This window comes from Passer domesticus, chromosome 1 (genome assembly GCF_036417665.1).
Source record: "Passer domesticus isolate bPasDom1 chromosome 1, bPasDom1.hap1, whole genome shotgun sequence".
NCBI lineage: Eukaryota > Metazoa > Chordata > Aves > Passeriformes > Passeridae > Passer > Passer domesticus.
Genome location: NC_087474.1, coordinates 91,148,712 through 91,163,273, shown reverse-complemented (window position 1 = coordinate 91,163,273; position 14,562 = coordinate 91,148,712). Strand labels below are relative to the sequence as shown.

The 14,562-nt window shown below is 53.8% G+C and overlaps 1 protein-coding gene across 4 annotated transcripts; it reads right to left on the bottom strand.

Moving 5' to 3' along the window:
- Positions 1 to 259: 259 nt before the first annotated feature.
- On the bottom strand, positions 260 to 13,523 carry LOC135305454 (myosin-6). Of its 4 annotated transcripts, none has more exons than XM_064429151.1 (38): positions 13,323 to 13,523; positions 12,690 to 12,833; positions 11,961 to 12,117; positions 11,768 to 11,795; positions 11,563 to 11,671; positions 11,390 to 11,482; positions 11,204 to 11,267; positions 10,620 to 10,718; positions 10,374 to 10,477; positions 9,627 to 9,765; positions 9,274 to 9,542; positions 8,902 to 9,072; positions 8,480 to 8,789; positions 8,302 to 8,375; positions 8,078 to 8,165; positions 7,873 to 7,990; positions 7,662 to 7,785; positions 7,330 to 7,466; positions 7,114 to 7,240; positions 6,877 to 7,005; positions 6,546 to 6,788; positions 6,156 to 6,332; positions 5,909 to 6,054; positions 5,741 to 5,831; positions 5,089 to 5,478; positions 4,876 to 5,002; positions 4,656 to 4,774; positions 4,045 to 4,241; positions 3,661 to 3,844; positions 3,420 to 3,585; positions 3,217 to 3,341; positions 2,827 to 3,135; positions 2,545 to 2,748; positions 2,215 to 2,340; positions 1,837 to 2,112; positions 1,306 to 1,401; positions 420 to 554; positions 260 to 337 (listed from the first exon to the last, which is right to left on the bottom strand). In XM_064429151.1, the coding sequence occupies exons 1-38, from the start codon at positions 13,521 to 13,523 to the stop codon at positions 317 to 319; spliced, it is 5,817 nt and encodes a 1,938-aa protein (XP_064285221.1). In that variant the 3' UTR covers positions 260 to 316. The 4 variants fall into 4 exon arrangements, with proteins under 4 accessions (XP_064285221.1, XP_064285228.1, XP_064285237.1 ...); XM_064429158.1 differs by having other exon boundaries at positions 260 to 334; XM_064429167.1 differs by having other exon boundaries at positions 8,302 to 8,363.
- Positions 13,524 to 14,562: the final 1,039 nt, after the last annotated feature.

Here is a 14,562-nt window from a genome sequence, read left to right as displayed (position 1 = left end):
ACTTTGGCCTTCCTCACTGCATCCCTGAATGCTCTGACAATGCTTCCATGTGGCCTGTCCCTTTTTCCACATCCCATAAATTTCTTCTTCATAAATTTCAGATTTACTAGAAACTTATATGGGCTCCATCCATATTACAGGTACCATACAATGGGATAACCCCACCCTCCCCACACAAATTCAACCCCACACAAATGGCTGCTGCTCAGTGGTTTTTATTGGCTTTCCAAGCTTGAGGGGCTAGGGGGAGTTGGGCACTTGGAAGTCTAAATGGGGCAGCTGCGAGTTCAGGTAGGATACTTGGGGATCCAGATCTTCACTCTTCATTGAGTCCCTTCTGATAGAGGAAAAAAAGGGGCTGTTGTGGGGCAGCCATGGGGGGGCCTATGAGGCACCTGTAGGGCAGGGGAGAGTCCCACCTTGGCTCCAATGTCGCGGCTCTTGGCCCGCAGCTTGTTGACCTGGGACTCGGCGATGTCGGCACGCTCCTCTGCCTCATCCAGCTCATGCTGTGCCTTGCGGAACTTGGCCAGGTTGGTGTTGGCCTGTTCCTCCTGAAGGGGGCAGAGACACCAGGGAGGCTCCCACACAGCTCTGTCTGGCCTCCTGCCACCCTATCTGCTCTCTATACATCTGACTGTTTTATTGCTCCATCAGGCCTTCAATAGAAACCCCTGTTTCTTCAGACATCCCATTTTCAAACCACCCAACCATCTACTCAATGATCCATCCATCCAATCTTCCACCCACATAAACTTCCTTCCTTCCTTCCTTCCTTCCTTCCTTCCTTCCTTCCTTCCTTCCTTCCTTCCTTCCTTCCTTCCTTCCTTCCTTCCTTCCTTCCTTCCTTCCTTCCTTCCTTCCTTCCTTCCTTCCTTCCTTCCTTCCTTCCTTCCTTCCTTCCTTCCTTCCTTCCTTCCTTCCTTCCTTCCTTCCTTCCTTCCTTCCTTCCTTCCTTCCTTCCTTCCTTCCTTCCTTCCTTCCTTCCTTCCTTCCTTCCTTCCTTCCTTCCTTCCTTCCTTCCTTCCTTCCTTCCTTCCTTCCTTCCTTCCTTCCTTCCTTCCTTCCTTCCTTCCTTCCTCCCTCCCTCCCTCCCTCCCTCCCTCCCTCCCTCCCTCCCTCCCTCCCTCCACCATCATCTCTCAATCCCACAACTAACCCACCCTCCTCATTCCCTGACAACCCACCACCCCTTGACTACCTCATCTCATGGTTGCCTGCTATTCTCTACATCCTCTCCCACATCCTAAACCCACACTGTCCTCTCCTGGGGGTGGTCTCATGGCTGCCTCAGCCAATGCTCACCGCCTCCTCTGCCTGTCGCTTGTAGGCCTTGACCTTCAGCTGGAGCTTGTCCACAAGGTCCTGGAGCCGGACCATATTTTTACGGTCCTCCTCCGTCTGTAGGGTGAGACACGTATGGATCATGACCTGACCCTACCTGCTCTTGGAATCACCACCCAAGCTACGACAGTCAGGAGACAGTTAATGATGTTCTTGGGGAGTGGAGCCTCTCGAGATCTGTGGGTGGCTTGAGCTCTGGGAGCAGGAGGAGGATGTCTTATTGCCCTTGATGAGGTCCCACCTGAGGTTATGGATCATGCCCCCATAAGATCCCATAGATACTGGGACACTGAGATGTGGCCTGGGTAGCTCATGGCGCAGACCATGTTCTGGGTACTCACGTACATACAGTGGGTGGTCTCTTATCAAATCTAGACAGCCTGTGTCTCTCTGGCCAGCAGGTCGGCCATGTTCGAGGTCATGTACAGCATGAAATATGAGGCCCTGAGGCCAAGGGGCAGGAATTGACCTGGGCCAGCCCAGGAGCCCCACCTGGTAGCTCAGCTCCTTGACACGACGCTCGGACTTGCGGAGACCCTTAATGCTCTCAGCATTGCGCTTCTGCTCAGCCTCCAGCTCATTCTCCAGCTCCCGCACACGAGCCTCCAGCTTCTGCAACTGCTTCTTGCCCCCTTTGAGGGCCAGCTGCTCAGCCTCATCCAACCTCATCTGCAGGTCCTTGATGGTCTGCTCCATGTTCTTCTTCATCCGCTCCAGATGGGCGCTGGTGTCCTGCTCCTTCTTCAGCTCCTCGGCCATCATGGCCGCCTGCCCAAGGAGAGAAGCAAGCAGAGAAGAAGGACCAAAGCATGCTCTACTTCACCCTCCATTGGAAGGTGTCCTAGATGTTGGTCCCACCATAGCACTCACATCAGTGATGGCTTTCTTGGCTTTTTCCTCAGCATTCCTGCACTCCTGGATGGCCTCTTCCACCTCTGTCTGCAGCTGGGAGATGTCGGCCTCCATCTTCTTCTTCTGGTTGATGAGGCTGGTGTTCTGGAATTAGAGCAGAGGATCTCAGGAGGTGTCTCTTGAACTGCTGACCCATCCTTCTTCAACCCCCCCAGTACTTAAACACGCCCAATTCCCTGCCAACTCTGCAGGCTTAAAGGATCTGGAGATCTTGGTAACTCAACTCATTAGAAGCCCACACCCATGGATGGAGGTGACTTCTATCCTTGAAGGTATGTGATGTCTCACCTGTGAGTGGAGAAGCTGGACCCTCTCGCTGGCCTCAATCAACTCCTGCTCAGCCAGCTTGCGAGCCCTCTCAGTCTGTTCCACCACTGCCTGCATCTCCTCCAGCTCAGATTGGAGAAGGTTGTTTCTCCTCTCCACAATGGCAATATTCTCCTTCAGGTCTTCATTGGCTCTTACCACATCATCCAGCTGCAGCTGGGTGTCCTGTTGGGATAAATATAATGGAGATCAGCCAGCAGCTCAGGGGCCTAAGAAGACCTCCTTATAGGTGGGTAATCCCACCTTGAGGTGAGCCTGGGCTCCTTTCAGGTGGGACTGAGCTTCAGCAGCCACGCGGTTGGCATGGCTGAGCTGAATCTCCATCTCATTGAGATCACCCTCCATCTTCTTCTTCAGCCTCAGGGCCTCGTTGCGGCTCCGGGTCTCAGCGTCCAGAGAGGTCTGCAGTGAGTCCACCACGCGCAGGTGGTTGCGCTTGGCCTGCTCCATCTCCTCATCCTTCTCGGCCAGCTTGCGCTCATAGTCTGCCTTCACCTGGTTGAACTCCAGTTGGGCCCTCAGGATCTTTCCCTCCTCATGCTCCAGAGAGGCCTGGTGGAGACAGACAGAAATTAGAGTGCCACAGAGAACACTAGGACAACATGGCACTCATGGGGATGTGATTTGGCTCACCTCAGCCTCTTCCAATGCAGCTTGGAGCTCCAGTTTCTCAGCATCCAGCTGCTTCCGGACCTTCTCCAATTCATGGATGGTCTTGTGGCTGCCACCCAGCTGCTCCGTCAGGTCCGAGATCTCCTCTGCTCAGATAAGATCTTATCAGACTTGGTGGAATGTGGTAGAGAGCAAGGTGGGCAGGAGGAGTACCACCGTCTCACCTTGGAGATTCTTGTTCTCCCTTTTGAAGGTCTCCAGGTGCTCAAGCGACTCCTCATATGCATTCTTCAGCTTGAAGAGCTCGGTGCTGAGGGACCTGGCCTCTTTCTGTGATGCCTCCAGTTCCATCTGTGACTCTTCAAACTTCTGCTTCCACTCAGATAAGATCTGGAGCAAAGCAAGAGGTCACTCTCTGTCCCCATGTCTCCCATCTGCTCCTGTCTCACCACTGTGTCCTCTTACCTTATCAAAGTTTCTCTGCTTCTTGTCCAACGCAGCAGCTGCTGCATTTGATCTCTCCACATCTGCCATCAGGTCCTCAATCTCATTTTGCAGCCGGTGTTTGGTCTTCTCCAGGGAGGAACACTTGGCATTGACCGCCTCCACCGCCTCCTCAGCCTCCTGCAGCCGCTGGGCCAGCTTCTTCCTGCCATGGGATAAAACCTGACTGGGGGGACCTATGGACGAAGTGGGCCAACTAAAACCTTATTCTTCCTATTCATTTGCTGAGGCTCTGGATTTTTACCATCTCCAGATCCGTATACTTTCTCCAGATTCTTTTACAGTGGAAGGGTGTGCACTCTTCCCTGCCTCATAGAGGTTTCCTTTCATTGGGAGAGGACTCACTTGGCTTCCTCCAGTTCCTCAGTGCGCTGGATGGCATCTGTCTCATACTTGGTCCTCCACTGTGCCACCTCAGAGTTGGCCTTGGAGAGTGAGCGCTGGAGCTCAGCCTTGGCCTCTGTCTCCTCCTCATACTGCTCCCTCAGAAGGTCACAGTCATGCCGGGCTGACTGGAGGGCATGGGCCAGTGCATTCTTTGCCTGGAAGGAAGAGGTAAGGAGTAGGAGCAATAGACCTATATGTAGGTCAAACTCAGAAATACCAGTAAGCACTGATATTTCTCAGCCAAACCTTCTCTAGATCATTCAAATTCAGCACATCTAGACCCAGAGCAAGCTAAACATGGGTACCTCTAGTTTGGCCCAGTTTGACTTCCCCCTCATGCAGTGCCACCCAGCCACCTATAGACCAACCCAGCTGCTTCACAACTGATGTGTTCAGCCCAACCTCTCAGCTGTTAGACCAATGCAACCCTACTCAACCACTCTAAGATGCAACCACCCCACTGAACTGGCCTGAACTTGAATTCCATTTGGTGCTACCACCATGAGGGTGTAGGACACCTTGTCTTGTGGCCCGCCTGGAGACCCTATCAGCCATCCCGCAAACCTCACCTTCATCTCCTCCTCCAGCTGCCTCTTCAAGTCTTCCATCTGCTGGGTGTATGACTGCTTGCCCCTAGTTAATTGAGAGACAAGGGCCTCCTTTTCCTCCAGCTGGCGGGACAGCTCTCCTGCAGAGGTAGGGCAGGTTTTCAAGGTGTGGCAGGGATTTAAGATGTGGGGCAGGGGCTGAGGATGTGGAGTAAGGGGTATGGTGGGTCAGGGTTCGCACCATTCTCAGTCTGGAGCTTGGCCCGTTGGGTGCTGGTGTCATTGAGGACTCGTTGTGTCTCTTCCAGCTTGGCCCGGTGTTCAGCTGCCTGGTCCTCCATGGTGCGAGAGATCTTCTCCATGCCCACCTTGAAGGAGGAAAGTATGGAGGGAAGGAATGAAGGAGAATGATGCCCACGGTGGAGATAAGATATCCACCTTGGCCTTCTTCTACCTTGGCTTTTATGAGTTGCTCCATGTTGGAGCTGAGGTCATCCAGCTCCAGCTTGAGGTCACTCTTCTCCTTCTCCAGCTTCTGCTTGACGCGCTGTAAGTTGTCAATCTGCTCACTGAGCTCAGCCACGCTGTCAGCATGCTTCTTGCGCAGTGCAGCAGCCGTGGCCTCGTGCTGCAGCGTGGCCTCCTCCAGGTCCCGCCGCATCTTCTGGAACTCTGCCTCACGCTTCTTGTTGAGCTCAATCTGCACTGATGTGGCACCACCCGCCTCCTCCAGCCGCTCGCTGATCTCCTCCAGCTCCCGTGACAGGTCTGAGCGCAACTTCTCCACCTTGGCTCTGCCTGTCCGCTCTGCTTCTAACTCCTCCTCCAGCTCCTCAATCCGTGCCTGTGGTCCAGGGATGGAGCTGCTGTCAGCAAACTTGGCTCTACCCAACTCCTGCACTCAACTCAATCAATTGAGCTGGAGACTTTTCAACCCAACGCACCCCAATAGCTGAAAACACTTCAGCTCATGCCAGACATCTGAACATTTGTCAGCCAACTGAAAACTCCTAAACTCAGCCTAACCAGATGGAGACTTTTCACCTCAACCCAACCAACTGGAGGCTCTTAGTCTCGTCCAAATAAGCAGAGAATAGATTCCTCACCTGCAGCTCTTTCAGCTTCTTCTGGAGCTGCAGAGCCAGAGCCTGCTCATCCTCAACCTTGCTGTTCTGCTGGTTGATCTCAAATTCTTTCCTGCAAATGAAAGCAGTTAGCAGTGAGGTCCCTGCCCTTGCCCCCAGTTTAGACCAGGGAAAGAGGTCCATCTTTACTTCTTGAGCTTCTCCTCCAGCTGCTGCTTGTCGTTCTCCAGGTCCATGATGTTCTCCTGGGTCAGCTTTAAGTCACCTTCCAGCTTCCTTTTGGCCCGTTCCAGGTCCATCCGGACTTTCTTTTCCTGTTCCAGGGAGCCTTCAAGCTGTGTGGAAACATGAAAATGGGAGGAAACCTCAGTTTTCCATCATACCTGCCCTAGAAAGTTTCTTAGCACTACTCATGGTAGGACCAGACCACACTCACATCATCCACTTGCTGTTCCATCTTGAGTTTGGCCTTTGTCAGGGTGTTGACCTTGTCCTCCTCTGCCTGCAGGTCATCCAGTGTCTGCTGGTGAGATTCTTGCAGGGCCTTCTTTTCCTTCGTTAACTTTGCAATGGTTTCATCCAGCCCGGCCATCTCCTCTGTGAGGTTCTTGACCTGAAAGAGGAGAAACACTAGGCCTCCAGCTTAGTACCAGAGGTGGGGCAAAGCTGAGTGATGCTGCTGTTGTCCTTGGCCAGTGAGGCCACTGCAGTGGTAGAGAACCCAAAGGATGTTCATGTAGCCCAGATCAACTAGCCTTGGATCTCCTCCAGGTTGTGTTGATGCAAATCCCCACAATTTAAGGTCAAGGCCTCTTTCCACCCTCACCTTGTTCTCAGTGGCATGTTTCTCCTTCTCCACCTTGGCCAGAGTCAGCTCTAGATCATCAATATCCTTTTTCAGCTCTGAACACTCATCCTCCAGCTTCCTCTTTCTAGCTGTCAGCTCTGCGTTCATCTCTTCCTCATCCTCCAGTCGCTCTGTCAGCTCCTTCACCTTGGCCTCCAGCTGGATCTTGTTCTTGATCAGCTGGTCACAGCGCTCCTCAGCATCATTGAGGTTGTCCTGCTCCTGTATTGGAGTGGTAGATGAAGTAGGGTGGCCCTGGAGGGCTGCTAGTCACCCCCCTGACATAGTTTTTTGGGGCAGTCTCACTTACGGCCTGCACTTGGAGCTGAAGGTCATTCTTCTCCTGCAGCATGGAGACCATCTTCTCCTCCAGCTCCTTGCGCCGGGTCTCCGACTTCTCCAGGGCCTCCTTCAGCCGCCCAAACTCTTCCTTCATGTTCTAAAGCAGAGACCAGGAGATCAGCAGCCACATCCAATCCCCTTCATCCACCAACCCCACCCAGCACATTTTGGATCCCCAGCAGCCCGTCTCATCACCTCCTCCCACCTGCATCTCCTTCTCTGTCTCAGCACTCTTCAACAAGGGTTTGATCTTGAAGTAGAGCTTCATCCAAGGCCAATTCTTCACCCCCATGAAGGCCCTGATGTTCCACTGGATCACCAGCAGTGAGTCTCTAGAATGGTGACACAGATGCCACTACACCACAAATCTGGTGACCCACCAGACATCCCTTCTCAAGGAGAAACACCCTTCCTCTCTCACCGGCGCTCCAGGATCTTCTTGAACTCGATGCGCATGAGCTGCCCTCGGGCCTGAGCCTGGATGCGGGTGATGATGCGGGAGAGGCGCTCGTCCCGCATCTCCTCCAGAAGTCCCAGCAGCCCAGCCTTGAAGAAGACCTGATGGAGGAAGGAGGTGAGTGAGATAGTGAATCGGTTGGGAAGGGTTTGTGGACAGATGGATGGATTGCTGGGGAAATGAAGTGATGGATGGTGGGGTGGGGTGGATAGGCAGATGGACACATCAGTGGTGAGACCATGGGGTCCACATGACCCCAGGTGTGGTAGGACCATGGAGACATCATGTGCCCTTACCTTGGTGTGTCCAAATTTGTACTGGTTGTGGTCAATGTCAATGGATCCCAGGAGCTTTTCAGCACCCTTGCGACTGTCAATGAACTGCCCTTCAGGGATGGCAGCAGGGTTCAGGATGCGGTACCTGGTGACCAGAGAGGACATGAAAACCCTGAGGTCAGCCCTACTCAGGTTGTCCACTACCTTCCCACATTTTCTCCTCTGTGCCTACCGCTGTCGGAAGTCCCCATAGAGGATGCGATTGGGGAAGCCCTTGCGGCAGATGCGGATGCCCTCTAGCACCCCGTTGCAGCGCAGCTGATGCATTACTAGGGGATTGTCCATCACACCTGGCAGTGGGTCAGAGGGGTGGTGGTGTCAGCCACAAGCCACACCTACCACCATTTTCCCTGCCCTCAGCTCTACCCTTTGCTCACCCGGTTCCTTCCGCTCATTGGGGATGATACAGCGGACAAAGTGAGGGTGGGTGGTCTTGAGGTTGGCCATCAGCTTGTTGAGGTTCTCCTGTTGAGGGACGGAGGAGAGAACAAGCTGACTAATGTGAGAGCAAGAGAGGGTCTGTGGGACTGAAGGGGTGATCCACCACTCAGGAGATATCCTCCCATTGCCCCAAAGGGGGTCCACTACGTAGATCCCTCACCCGATGCAGTGCTGAGACAGTCTGAAAGGAAGAACCTTTCTTCTTGGCTCCTTTCCCTTTCCCTCCATCACCACCTGGAGAGAAGAGGCACAGGGTAACACAGGAAAGAAGGTGACTAGTGGACAGCAGTCTTCTCCATCAACTCATTGCTCCACCACCCCATCATCCATTCACCCACCAGCATCTGCCCCAGCATAGTTGGAGAAGAGGTTGGCCAGGAGCTTCAGGGCAGATTTCTGGTAGAGCCCCACCACTGTCTCATTTAGGGGGTCCTTGTTCTTCTCCAGCCACCCGATGATGTTGTAGTCCACTGTGCCAGCATAGTGGACAAGAGAGAAATGGGCCTCTGGCTTCCCCTTGACATTGCGTGGCTTCCCAAAGTTGGCTGACTTGCCGAGGTGATTATCAAAGAGCTTGGCCTTGAAGGTCATGTCTGAGGCTTTGGGAAACATGCATTCCTCCTCCAGGATGGACATGATCCCCATGGGCTAGGAAGAAAAGTGGTGGTGGAGGATATTAAGCACAACCCACCTAACCAACTCTGGGGCCCCTTCCCCCAAAGTCCCTTCAGCCCCCATGAGGCCCTGAGGGAGGTGGTACCTTCTCAATGAGGTCAATGCAGGCCTGGAGGTCCATGCCAAAGTCAATGAACTCCCACTCAATGCCCTCTTTCTTGTATTCCTCCTGCTCCAGCACGAACATGTGGTGGTTGAAAAACTGCTGCAGCTTCTCGTTGGTGAAGTTGATGCAGAGCTGCTCAAAGCTGTTGAACTGGGGAAGGAGAAAGGAGATGAGATTAACTGGATTAACTCAACACCCAGCAGGGTCAACAGAATGCCTGATGAGATCTGTAGGTGAACCTGAGCTGGGTCAACAAAATGCCCAGTAGTATCAATGAAGTCAATGCAACTCCCAAGAGGATCAACACAACCCTCAAGAGGACAAATGCCCTGCCACCCCCTCAGTCCTCACATCAAAGATCTCAAATCCAGCGATGTCTAGCACACCGATGAAGTACTGCCTTGGCTGCTTGGTATCCAGGGAGTTGTTGATCCTCACCACCATCCAGTTGAACATCTTCTCATATACAGCCTTGGCCAAGGCCCCAATGGAGTAGTACACCTGCTGGACATTCTGCCCCTTGGTGACATATTCATTGCCCACCTTCACCCGGGGGTGACACAACCCCTTGAGAAGATCAGCTGAGTTCAGCCCCATCAAGTAGGCTGACTTGTCAGCATCTGCAGAGCATCAAGAAAAGAAGTGCTGTCAGATTCCACCTAACCTGGTGACCCCAAGACCTATGTCATCCTGTACCCACTCACCTTCAGTACCATCTGGTTCTGCCTGCTCTTCCCGTTGCTTCTGCTTGAACTTCATGTTGCCAAAGTGCATGATGGCGCCTGTCAGCTTGTAGACACCAGCCTTCTCCTCAGCCGTGAAGCCCAGGACATCAAAAGCGCTCTGGGTGATAGAGAGAGGGCCTTGCCACCAGCTGTGGTCATGGCTCTCTGCTGACCACCATTTGTGTCTCTCTGCCCTTCCAGCTCATCAACTCCTCCATCCATCTGCAGACTCATCCACTCATGGACTCACCCATTATGGATTCACCCCTCCATCCATCCATCTGAGGACTACGTCCATCCATTTACCTATCCATGGACTCTTCTAACCATCCATCCATCCATCCATCCATCCATCCATAGACTCATGCATTTATGGACTCATCCCTCCATGGTCTCATCCATTCACCATTAACTCCATTCATGCAACCATGGGCTCATCCATCTGTTTGAGGATTCATTCACCCATGGACACATCTGTCCACCTAAGTACTCACCTACCTGTTTTTTATCTCCATCCACAACCTCCTCCACTCTCTACCTTCTATCTCTCACCCCACATCATCCCACTCCACCAACCCACCATCTTTCACCCTTCCTATTCTCCACCTCTCATCCCTATGTTCCTCCTCTCCTCTACCCATCCGTCTTCTACTATCTCAACCATCTACCTGGCACTTCACCTTTAATTCATCATGGGGATGTCCACCTGCCCACCCTACCACTTACGTCAGTTGCCAACAGCTCTTCAGAGTCATCAATGGAGGCCACAGTCACCTCTCCTTGGGAGACATAACTGTAGTCATAGGGGTTGTTCGTGATGAGAAGCATCTCTGCTCCGTGGGCCCAGGATAGAGAGAAAATCTGAGCATTTCCACTGGCTAAACAGCCCCAAATCATCCTCAATTGCCCCAGGAAGGAGCACAGAATTGGAGGAGAGGAAGTAGAAGACTCAAGGCCAAGCACCCTACTCACCCAACAGCTCTGGCTTCTTGTTGGAGAGGATCTGGTAAAAGATGTGGTAGTTCCTCTCAGCCTTCAGCTGGAAAATGACACGGGACTTCTCCAGGAGGTCTGAGGTGGATATGGAGAGAAGGAGGATAGAGGTTGGGGTGAGATGGATTGAGATATGGAGAGATGGATGGTGGGATGAGGAGATGGAGGGAAGAAGAAAGGAAAATGGAAGGTCAGATGGATTATGGGATGAGATGATGGATCCATCAACCATGAAGACAGATGAAGGGATGGACATGGGTGAAGGCAGGCAAGGAGGGAGGGAGGTAGACACAAGGAGGTGGAGGGACAAAGAATCGGAGATGGACGGTCAGGCCAGTGGTGGGATAAGGAGAAGGAGATGAAGAGGCGACTGGATGGAGGGAGAAAGGGCGCTATGTGTGGATGAATGGAGCTCCTGGGTGGATGGATGAAGTTTGTGGGTGGATGGAGGAGTCCATACATGGATGAGTCCTAGTATGGATGAATAAATCCATGGATAGATAAGTCTATGGATGGATAATGGACTACAAGACAGCCTCTCACTGAGCTCTCAACCCACTCACAGGTCTCAATGTCAGCTGATGCCAACTTCCCGGTGGCCCCGAAATGGATCCGGATGAACTTCCCCTGGGAAAGCAGTGGCAGGAGGTGGAGGTGGCTGCCTCCATGCAGAAGATCCCAGACCATAGACGCTGTCCAGCAAACTGCCCCACAGACCCTTCCTCATACAACCCACCCCCATCACTCACAAATCGGGAGGAGTTGTCATTGCGGAGGGTCTTGGCATTGCCGAAGGCCTCCAAGGCAGGGTTGGCCTGGATGATCTGGTCCTCCAGGGTGCCCTGGACGGGGTGGGACAATGCTGGGTGTGGATACCACTGGGGTACACTCTCTGCCAAGGGTACATGGACTGAGAACTCACCTTGCTGCTATTGGTCACCTCCTTCTTGCGGTCGCCAATGGCAGCAATGCTGGCAAAGTATTGGATGACCCTCTTAGTGTTGACTGTCTTCCCCGCCCCGGATTCTCCGCTGGGGGAGCAACAGTGAGATATTGGATAACATCCTGGTGGGTACTTCATCCCACCCCACTGCTATGGGGTGGGGCTGGATAAAGCAGGGCCTTACGTGATGAGGATGGACTGGTTCTCTCGGTCTGCCAAGAAAAAAGAGGAGTCAGGTGGGATGAAGTTTGGAAACATCTTGGTCTTGGGGTTGAGGCTGAAGTTCTCCATCCTCTCAGGTGAGAACCAGTTCTGAGTCAGGAACCATTTTTTGGAATGGGGTCTTCTAGTTTGAGGTCCTCACAGGACATTCTTACCTGTCAACATGTTCTGGTAGGCATTGTCAGAGATGGAGAAAATGTGGGGTGGAGCTTCACTCCGCTTCTTTCCCCGGTAGGCAGCCACCACCTCAGCATTGTAGACAGGCAACCACTTGTAGGGGTTGACAGTCACACAGAAGAGCCCTGAGTAGGTCTGAAGAAAAGGGCAGGCAGGTCAGAGCCAGGAGGTGCCACCCCACCAAGTGGGGACATGCTAGGTCTAGGTGGCCCAAGGGATGTGGTGACGGGATGTCCTGATCTTGGTTGTCTGAAAAGGGGCTGTAGAAGGGACATCTTGGGTCTGGGTGGCCCACAACATGCAGAGATGTACATCTCTTGTGTCCATGGCCCAAGGGGCCTGGGGATGGAACACATTATGTCCTATCAAGGGACCTATTGAAGTGACATCTTGGATCTGGGTTGCTGAAGGGGTCAGGGGATACAACATCTCGGGTCTTGGTGGCTGAGGCAGTCTAGAAATGGGATGTCTTGGGTCTGGGCAGCCCAAGAGAGCTGGAGAAAGGGCCACCAGGTTCTAGGTGTCCCAAAGTCCATGAAAAAGCCACAACAGGTTTTAGGTGGCCCATAGGTTCTCTGGAAGCCCCATCTGGTACTAGGTATCCCAAAAGCTTTAGGGAAGGGTTACTACTTTCCATCCACCCCATAGGCTGTGGAGAAGGCCTCGCCTACTTCCCAGGTGCTCCAGGGGCTTGTGGGAAGGCTCACATAGATCAACCAAGAGGCATAGCGCTCCTTGAGGTTGTAGAGGACAGCAGGCTCATGGAGGAAGGTCAGCATTGCCATGTCCTCGATCTTGTCAAATTTGGGGGGGTTCTGCTGGTGAATGTCAGCTTCCTTCACCGTCACCGTCTGGGAGGAATGGGGAGACATGGGGGTGGGGGTTGGGAGATGTCCATGGCTTGGGGGATAGAGGGTGCTCCATTGGTAGGATTTCTTCCATGGGTTGAGAGGGGTCTCCTGTGGTTTGGGGGGTACCCCCCATCTGTTGTGAGACTTCCATGGGTCAGGGCCCCCACCACTATCAGCCTGGTTTCCCCTTCCTTTGGTCTCCCCCAAACCTTCAACCCCCCTCCTTCCTTTAATCCCTCCCCCATTACTTTCATCCCATTAATCCCTCCCTCCTTAACTCTTCACCTCCCTACTTCCCACCAACCCCTCATCCCCCATGATGCCCAATTCCCTCTTATCTCCCCCACCAGTCACCCCCTATGCCCCCTCCTGCCATCAACCCTTCCATCCTTAGCCCCCTCCTCCATTATCCCCTCACCCCCATTAATCTGTTGCCCCATATGGCCCCTTGCCCCCCTCCCCTCACCCCCCCATCCCACAGTTGCCCACCTCTCCCAGCTCAGTCTGGACGGTGGCCTCCCCTCCTTGCCGCCCCGTCACCCGGCCCCGAACGAATTCCTCCCGGGGGTGGGGGACGAAGCACTCGCTACGGGGGTCGAAGGGTCTGGTCTGCGCTGCCAGCCGCTCCCGCTCCCCTGGCCGCAGGAACGGGGCTGCCGCCCCCAGCGCTGCCAGCACCGCGTCCGCCATCCTGCCCCACACAGACAGGGACCCTGCATCACCTGGGGGGCTGTGAGGCTGTGGCCACAGGGTCTCACCCCTTGTTCCGTGGCCCCACACAACCCCACTGGCCGGAGCCCGTTGCCGTGCATGGGCCCCTTTAGCCATGCCCAGACCCCTATGGCTGCGGCAGACACCAGAGTCAGACCCAGAGCTTTGCAGCTGTGCACAGCCCCATGCATGGATCCCTACAGATGTGTAGGAACCCTATAGCCCTCTGTACACCCACGTAGTCATGCACTGCTCCATGCACAGACTCCTGTAGTGATTCAGGGACTCCCTGCAGGGATCCCTATAACCATTAAAGGATCCCTAATAGCGATGTACAGGACTTCATGGTTGTGTATGGCCCCATGCACAGGATCCTACAGCCATTCATGACCCCATGTATTGAGCCCTCTACAGTGCACAGACCCCCTATAGCTGTAGGCAGACCCCTATAGTCATGCAGGGACCCCAGTCCCATGCACAGCCCCATGTACAGACTCCTGTACTGAAGCAGGCAGCTCCACAACCAGGGACCACCAACCCCTGGAATGGTGCATGGCCCCCTGCAACACAGAGACTCCTGCAGCCACACACAGACCCCCATAATGATTCAGGCATCCCTACAGTGATGCACAGAGACCCATAGAACTGCAAGGACCCCTCTAACAATGCAGGGAACATCAGAGTCCTGCGCAGCCCCACATGCAGACCCCCACGGCAAAGTATGGATCCCCTGTAGTGATGTGCAGACCCTACAGCAACACACACACCCTATAGCAGCATAGCAGCACCACTCCCCCCTCTCAAAGCACCCATCCCCATGCTGCCCCACAGCATCACCCTCACCTGGAGTCTGTGGATCTAGCAGGTAAGATGAAGGAAGCTGGAAGAACATGCAGAGGGTGAGTAGGGCTACACCCTACAGATCCTCTTTGCCCCATAGACCCTTTTATGCCCTATAGATCACTTTCCCACATAGACCTCAAGTACACCATAGCCCTGCCTGGATGCCCCACAGACC

What these genes read in the sequence shown, in the direction of transcription:
- LOC135305454 (XM_064429151.1), bottom strand. Translation starts at nt 13,523, where the DNA reads ATGGCGGACGCGGTGCTGGCAGCGCTGGGGGCGGCAGCCCCGTTCCTG. An exon ending in AACCAGTCCATCCTCATCAC is followed by an intron (nt 11,672 to 11,767) that starts GTAAGGCCCTGC and finishes TTGCTCCCCCAG; the next exon opens with CGGAGAATCCGGGGCGGGGA. An exon ending in CTGGAGGAGAAGCTCAAGAA is followed by an intron (nt 5,832 to 5,908) that starts GTAAAGATGGAC and finishes TTTCATTTGCAG; the next exon opens with GAAAGAATTTGAGATCAACC.